The following is an 8,387-nucleotide window of genomic DNA, read 5'->3' as shown; positions in this document are numbered from 1 at the left end:
TAAGTAAGGTATTCTAAGGAGCTAATAGACTATATAGTTTACTTATTAATATCGCTACTAAGTATAGTTTAAAACTACGCGCGTTCGCTCTATTAGTAATAACTTAATAGGGTACTTAGTTCTATATCGTTAATACGCTAGTAGAGAATAAGTAGTTACTCGAAATATTAGCTCGTCGATATAGTAATGTATTCGGAGGTACTAACGCTAGCGTAGTAGCCTTAGTATTAATTAAGAGCGCGTATTTCTAGCTCTAAATCGAGTAACTCTATTAACTACTATTACCTTTCTATTATACGTAAGTTACCTCTAAGAGCGATAGATCGACGGTCGTAATAGTACTACCGAGATAGAGAGATCTACGCGCTAATCTATATAAAACCGACTCTCCTCTACCTTACTTAGACGAGATTTTAACGAGGTTAGATACGCGATTAGAGACTTAAACTTACGACATTTACTACGCTACGAGAGCGCTCGACTGCTCTAATCTATAAGTTATTAATATACTACCTAACGATTATCTACGCGTAAAGAGATTCTTTAGGAAGTATATACTAACCGATAATTAAGATACCTTCTTCGACGACCTCTCGTACTTCCGGCGACGACGAGAGCACTTCTTAGACGCGTACCTTTAGTTAAAATTAGAGAAACTAAAGGTATTTTAAGACTATATCTCCCTATTATAGCTAACTATCTAGGATAAGATAATAGGTTATAAGGTTAGACTCGTAAAGCGGAGTATTAAGCGAAATAAAGTAGGTAGTATATAAAGTAGTATATATTAAAGGGACTATTAGAATAACTAATTAAGTTAAACGTAGGACTATCTAAGGTCGTCCTACCTACCTATATACTTAATAGATAATAAGTATATATACGTTACTCTATATATTCTATTATTCTATATAATCTAGAAGAAGTAGAGAGAATAAGAGATCGTATAAAGTAAGGTATAGGAGGTAGTAGCCTTATATAGTATACTTTATAGAAATCTAGGTTCTTAGCGGAATCCTTAGAGTAGGATCCTATATCTAGTAATAATCGTTATAAATCCTATTACGCTTAACTTAGCTCGTAATACTTCCCTCTTACTCCTATAATTACTAAAATCGCCTTACGTTTCTTCTAAACCCCTACGAATTTAGTCCCTACTAAACGAGCCTTCTCGACCTTTAGTTTTATCTAGAACTCCTTCTATACTAAGATAGGGATAGTTAAAATAGACTAATAGTACTACGTCTACTTAAATTCGCGGGTAGTTATACGTTAACTCTAGCTCGAGGGTTAGAAGCGCGAACTTAAGAGGAAGAGACTAGAAATCGCTAAATCTAAGGGTTAGAAGTATAAGAAGTTACGTATAGAATACCTTACTTTCTTAACCTTTTAATAAGAGGTACCTTTCGCTAAGTAGAATATAACTACTAAAGCTACCGTCGTATAGTAAGAGGCTATATCGGCCGTTATCTAAAAGGACGAATTCGACGAGAGATCTAGTTAACCCTCTTAATCCTTTTAACCCTCTTAGTAGTATACCCCTCTTTATAGCTTTCCTCCTCTTCTTACTACTATAGAGCTATAACCGTACGTTTATAGCTCGTAACTTTTAATATAGGGAGAGTCGTACTAATAACCTCTCTATATTAATCTAGTAGGAGGGTACTACCCTCCTATCTACTTTATCGAGAGCTAGAGATACGTTAAGGCGGAATACTCGGTCGACGTTAGAGAGGTATATAATAGTAACCTAACGTAAATAAACGACTCCCTCTAAGTAAAGTATATTAAAATAATCGATTTTTAGAAGTAAATTATTTTAACGATTTTACCTATTAATATACGCCTAAATGCTAATTTTATATAAGAAATCGACCGATTTACCGTGCTCCTACGGGGACGTCATTTCTGAAGCATAAAACGTCATATTCGGCGACTTCCGACGGTTAGTTTACCGTAAGCAACTTACACGGGTAAGTTAGTTACGTAAACTTACTTACTGGTTACTTACGCTCAGCACCCCTAGCGCAGCCTCAGCCTGGCCACATTTTGCTTGTTTCAGCCCCAGACCTGGCGAGTCGTCTCCACGAAAGCTGACTTGTGAGTCGGTGACAATATAGACGCGTTCATCTACAATAATTGGGTCATCAATCACAAAATCGCACGCGGTATCAGCGATATGCTTACTGCGCTGCACGGGCGACGAATTAGGTCCGCGGCTCAGAAGCTCTTACGAATGGATGATGATCACAACTAGACGATCAGAAGCTTCGGCCATGACTCTGCGTCTCTGTACCCAAGAGCATGTCGCCTGAATGTATTCGAGTACGTCGCACAGGTATGCGCGACGCCTAATAGTGCCGAATGCGACTTTTGGGAGTGAGAAAGAAAGGATTTAAATAGTGCAAACAGTCTCGGTGGCTTGTATTGGTCGCGACTGACAGTCCTGCGGAATGTCTCGCTGTTTACGCTACCTCGGGAACTACGCGTGCCTAAATCATGGATGCGTGTTTCAAGAAGGCGCAACTCAATCTTGTCATTGAGGCTATGTAAGTCAAGCCTTCCCTTGTATTCAATGTTGACTCTTGATTTCAGCTTTCCCTTGTCATCATCGCCAACATGACATTGGGTGAGAAGTTGTCGGATTTCTTGCTGGCGCTTCTGCCCAGCTTCTTCCACCATTATGTCGTTGACCTGCCATACAAATCAACTCGCATCTCTCCTACCGCATGGCTAGACGGCGCACGCGGATGGGCAGCTTTCTTCGTTTTTCTTCGACACTTCGAATTCGCCTACCACAGAAAGGGTGCCATTGCATACGGCACGGTCAAGGACCCGAAACACCCAAACGAGAATCATCACTTGCTCCAATTACCGATAATTCGACTTCTGTATAGCGGAGAGGCCATGGTGACCATCTTCTTCGTCATCTCAGGCTACGCCTTGTCTCTCAAGGCTCTGAAATTGACCAGAAAATCATCCCACGAGCAGCTGATGCGGACCCTTGCCTCGTCAATCTTGAGACGCCCATTTCGACTATACCTTCCTTGCCTTGTCTCGACACTTATCGTTTTCTTCGCACTCCGCATAGGCATCTACGACGGGCCAAACTCCATCGCAGGTCCCGAAGACACATTCCGCAAGATCTTCCTGGGTTGGGCCCATGATCCACAGCCTCTGATATTGCCTTCGTTCTGGGAGCAAGCAAAGGATTGGGTATACCAGACCGTGCGACTCTTCGACATCTTCACACACAAACACTGGCCTGATACCAGATACGACGTACATCTGTGGACCATTCCTCAAGAGTTCCGATGCTCCATGGTCCTATTTCTTACCATCGCAGGACTGGCTCTCGTACGAACCAGGGTACGAATGATCGCTTTGGCTCTTTTCATTGCCTGCGGCTTCCAAGCGGACGCGTGGGAATTGAGCGCTTTCTGGAGCGGCGCTTTGATCGCTGAGGCCAACCTCGTTCGTCAGGAAGAGAAGGACAGTCGTGTTAAGGTCGACCCTTTCTCCGACGAGGTTGAAGAGCCACGTAGTCCATGGAGTGCCCTCGCCATATACTGCGGCTTTTCGTTGAGTCTCTTCTTGCTCTCGTACCCATTCCAAGAAGCAAAGTCTGCTCCCGGCTACTCGACGCTGGCCAAACTCATACCGCCTGGCTTGCGTAACGAAGAAGGCTACCGCTTCTGGCATTGTATTGGCGCCATGATCATGATTTACACCACTAGTCTCGATGGCCTGCTTCAGTCTCTGTTCAACAATAGCTTGAGCAGATATTTGGGAAACATATCTTTCGCTCTCTACTTGATGCATGGCTTCACGTTGAAAACCATCGGTTACGTCTCTGTGTACGGATTCTGGCAATTCACAGGCAAGGAGACACCCTTCCAGTACGAATCCGGATTTGTGCTAGGGGGCTTGGTGGTGATCCCCCTTACTATTTGGGCCGCCGACGTCTTCTGGAGATTTGTCGACCTGCCTATCGTGAGGTTCACAAGATGGTTCGAGCAGTCGCTCCTACCTTATGCGAACGAGTCTACTGGCGACCCATTGTTGATCGAGAAGTCGCCCAGAGAACACCAACCTTGATGAGCATTGCTAGAGGTGTCGCACGCGGACCCGGAGTTCGTTTTCTTTCTTTCTTTCTTTCTCTGTCTCTCTCTCTCTCTCTCTCTCTCTCTCTCTCTCTGCTGCATGAAATAGACTAGAAGCCGTTTTTGATGATTCTGCATGAGTTTTGGGCATAGCAGACCAACTCTGTGTATATGATAAGACATGACAATAACACTGATTATTGCTTGATTCGGAAAGACTCCGACCTCATCGCTCTTGCCTCTCTTGGAATGCATAATAGGGTATCTAATAAAAAAAAGGACTCAACAGAAGACAAACCAAAGAAAACAAAGTGTCCTCTACCCCCTTCTCTCCGGTTGTAGAACTCCTACATCTCTGTCTTGTGTCTGTGGTCGCACTCATCACCCCTGTGCTCTCGCCCAGCCCGCATAAGAATCAATCAGCGGTGTCAAATCCGGTATCCTGAATGGTTTCGTGATGGAGTCGTCCATGCCCGCAGCGATTGCCAATCCCACCTGTTCAGCACGAGCATTGGCCGACGCGGCTATAATAGGAAGATTCGATCTCATCTCGCCCGTCTGTTGGTATTCGCGAATACGTTTTGCGCAGTCAAGACCGTTCATTACAGGCATTTCTACGTCCTGGAGAGTTTGTCAGTGTTGGGCTATAGAGGTTTTTGGAGACCTGGTGGCTTACCATGAGGACGACATCTATGTTCGGTGCAGAGGGGTTGTTTCCGTTGCTTCTCCAGAGTTTTGTTTGTTTTAGGAATTCAATGGCTTCGAGGCCGTGGTTTGCGACATGGCAGATGTAGCCTTTTCGGGTCAGTTGTTTTTCTAGCACACGTTGGTTTACTGCATTGTCTGGATATGTGTGGTTAGCTTGAGTGTTGCACATTGCGAGATGTGCTTATCTTACCTTCAACGATCAACACGCTAACAGGGATCTTGCCAGGCCTCGAGGCATGTGCTGCCGGGCTCTTAGCCCGAGCTGTACCTGTTCCATCCTCCTTCGGCGGGGTCGTCGTATGTGCCTTGACATAGAAAGCGAATGTGCTACCGACACCAGCCTCGGAAGCTACTCCAACTTCTCCACCTTGGAGCTCGACTAATTTTCTGCTGATGAACAGACCAAGTCCTGAGCCTCCATAAGTGTTGTATGTCTTGATGGAGCCCTGTGCAAAGCGTGAAAATATTCTACTCTTCTCCTCCGGCGTCATTCCGATGCCAGTGTCTTCGACAGTGAACCAGAGGTAGCATGTGTGCTCGGAGAACTCGGCCGTGTCGTAGATACTGTCTTGAAGGGCGCTGGCGATAGAGAAATCGAGATGGGAAAACTCGATATGCAAGTCTGATGGACGTTCCAGCGAAGCACCCATGCGAACTGTGACGTCTCTTGCTCCACCTTTGGTTTTCGTGAACTTGACTGCGTTGCTCGTAAGATTGATCAAGACCTGCATGACCCGACCAGGGTCGATCAGCATCCATTCTGCGTGTAGAGTGTCGAGTGATGAATCTGTTACTGTCCTCAGATTGACCCCTAGTCTTGAAGCCTCGACCTCCGACATCTTCTGGAGATCTTGCAATATTGAAACTGTTCGGACGGCAGAAGGGCTGATTCGAAGGAGATTAGCATCAAGTTTGCTCAATGTCAACGTGTCATCCACGATTCGCTTGAGATGAGCAGAGCAGGACAGTATTGTGTCGACTGCATCGAGGCCAGAGTCGATTGATTGTGTTATTCGTTGAGAGTGATTCGCTGTATTCGCAGGCACCCTCAGATTCTGACTCCATTGGTCTGGTGCTAGTTTCCTTAACTCGGTCAATGATTCCAGTGCACTGTCTGCACAATGTATGACTGCACCGAGTGGGTTACGAATCTAGCACAATTAGTTGTGATTCTTTCCTCTCTGTGGACAGCAATTACCTCGTGACTAGTCATGTCGATGAAGGATAGCATGTGTTTCTTGCTCTCAACAGCTTCTTCAACACGAGTCATTTGGACGGTCTCAGCGAACTTGAGGTGGCTGATATCTGTTATAACAGTAACCACTCTTGCCACGGAGCCATCTTCGGCCCATTCGGGGAGTCCGTTACATAGCATCCATGAGTCTAGGTCGAGCGTTGTTAGTGTCATGTAATACCAGGAATGATGGGAGCCGGTATGTCTGGTGTACTTACTACCACATGCTTCGCCCGCGGGGTTGATATACGGTCTGCGGACTCGGAACTGAAAGTTGACTGGTTGAGCATCGACGCTCAGAGTTGACCATGCGTCCTGAGTGATCTGGCGGTCCTCTTCGTGAATACAATGAGTCCAGTTGATCTGGTCGAATGCGCAATGCTCGTGTCCACTCAATCTGAACCACTCGTCTGTCGCGAAGGATATACTACCATCTGTCTCGAGAATAGCAACACCAGCCGGGAGGATTTCCAGGAACTTGAAAAAACGCCGTTCGGCCGCCGCAACACGTTCGAGAGCCTCCACTTTTGCGAAAGCCTCCTCTTCCGCTCGTTTTTGTGATTCAATATCAGTAATGACTCCTATCACAGCATCGATATTGCCGTGTTCGTCTCGCGTAGGCAACGCACTACAAAGACCCCAGTTCTCGTTGCGGCACCTCATCTCAAACGTCCTCGAGTCACCACTAAGCAATGCCATCCAGTGCTCCTCTGGAAGATTTGATGCCGCAATGTCTTCATGCAGAGAAACATCCTGAGATGTGTTCATTAACTTGTAGAAAGCCTCATTGGCAAACACCAGCCGACCCTTGAGGTCACGCTCGAAAATTGCAACGTTAGCCAAGTCAACGATCTTGGTGATTCGTTCCACCCTAACTGTAGCTAGCTCGGTTTCTCTCCTTCTGAGTGCAAGCTCTTTGTTGACAAGCTCAGTGGCGAGCTGCAATCGTTTAGCTGTTTCGGCCTTCTTGCGCGCGGCCTCTTCTGCGGACATTATCGAGGCTACGATATTAGCAAACTCTCCCTGCAACTTGAACACGAAGTTCTGGTATGATTCATTGTACGCATCACGCGTAGAAAGTCCAAGCAAGAGGAAAGCTTGCACGCGGCTAAGACGGTTGGAGCTGCTTGGACAGACCACAGCGCCTCTGCACGCTTCTCCAACACCCCGATGCTGCGCAAGACTCTGCCATGCCGCTGGTATGTCTGCCGCGGTAATCAGCACAGAAGCTCTTTCATTCTGGGCTTTACGCAGATGCTGTGTCATTGAGTCTGGTGTCTGTCCATCTATTTCCGGACCCAGGTCGTAATACTGTGGTATCCTTGGACACTCAGAGTCTGGTGTTCCGCCGCTACCCTCGAGCGAGTAAGCGAAGTCTTCAGAATCGTTCTCGCTGTATTCTGACAAAATTTCGCTTCCCGGGGCAAGAGTGCTAGAGTAGAGGGCGAAGAACGGAAACAACTCTGGGTGTTGATCGACACTCTCTAAAATGTTGGCCCAGAGTGACTTCAGATCGGGAGAGGATTTCCATATAGACACCAGAATCTGCAAGACGGAAGCCCTTTTCTCAGATGCGACAATATCTGTGATCTCCGTGAAGGTTCCAAGATATCCATCAAGAGGTGGAGGCAGACAGATCACTGCGCCGCTGAAGTCAACGTTCTCTCTGAAACCTGCACTCGCCATGACCATGGGGAATGTTGATAGAACATAGGCTCTTCCTGTCGTTTCTACTTGCTTGTAAATAGCTCCCATGCTTTCGAAATATGGGGCCCATTCTATCCAGGTCGCTATTGGTGTTCCGAAGTATTGCGGATTATGATCTCGGATCAGACGTCCATAGGCTTGATTGTAAATGACGACTTTGTCTTCTCCGAGAACAAGAGATTGCGGATTCGGAACCAGCATAGTCAAAAATATCTGAGTCGCAAGCTCCTGTGACCAGCCATCGATTGGGCCGAGAGATGTTCCGGTCCAGTCAATCGTTTCAAATAGCTGTAGATGATCGTCTATGTCTGGACCTCGAAGCCTATCCAAGACTGCATGCATTGGGGATGAATTTGCGTAGAACCCATCCATCTTGGAGGGTGCGACGTGATCAGTATCGTCAGTGCAGGCATGGAGCAGCATGGACGCGCGATCGGTGTGGGATTCAGGCTTCACCGTTAGAACTCCAGATCTAGTCGCAAGTTCATATGCGGATTGATTATGGTAATTCGGCCAGTTCTTGTCCGTAGGAATGATGAGCCAGCCGTGTAGTGATTAAATCCGGGAGGCATGGGTTTCTGGTGTGAGAAGGGGAAAGTTCGACCCAAAACACGATGTGCTAAAATCTCCCATAG

General features: G+C 46.4%; 2 protein-coding genes across 2 annotated transcripts; one reads left to right on the top strand and one right to left on the bottom strand.

Annotated features, from left to right (window-relative positions):
• Positions 1–2,619: 2,619 nt before the first annotated feature.
• Positions 2,620–4,098, top strand: AUEXF2481DRAFT_32024 (uncharacterized protein; the record flags this gene model as incomplete). The annotated part of the gene is made up of 1 exon (XM_013485692.1): positions 2,620–4,098. One exon carries the CDS (start codon positions 2,620–2,622, stop codon positions 4,096–4,098), a length of 1,479 nt encoding a protein of 492 aa, XP_013341146.1.
• A 386-nt stretch (positions 4,099–4,484) lies between these two features.
• AUEXF2481DRAFT_7517 (uncharacterized protein) lies at positions 4,485–8,124 on the bottom strand (the record flags this gene model as incomplete). Its single annotated transcript, XM_013485662.1, has 5 exons — positions 4,485–4,724; positions 4,780–4,946; positions 5,002–5,962; positions 6,010–6,194; positions 6,264–8,124. The coding sequence occupies 5 exons, from the start codon at positions 8,122–8,124 to the stop codon at positions 4,485–4,487; spliced, it is 3,414 nt and encodes a 1,137-aa protein (XP_013341116.1).
• Between the last annotated feature and the right edge of the window lie 263 nt (positions 8,125–8,387).

Source organism: Aureobasidium subglaciale (assembly GCF_000721755.1).
Source record: "Aureobasidium subglaciale EXF-2481 unplaced genomic scaffold scaffold_20, whole genome shotgun sequence".
Taxonomy (NCBI): Eukaryota; Fungi; Ascomycota; class Dothideomycetes; order Dothideales; family Saccotheciaceae; genus Aureobasidium; species Aureobasidium subglaciale.
Note: the sequence above shows the minus strand (reverse complement) of the source record. Positions and strands in the feature narration are given on the sequence as shown.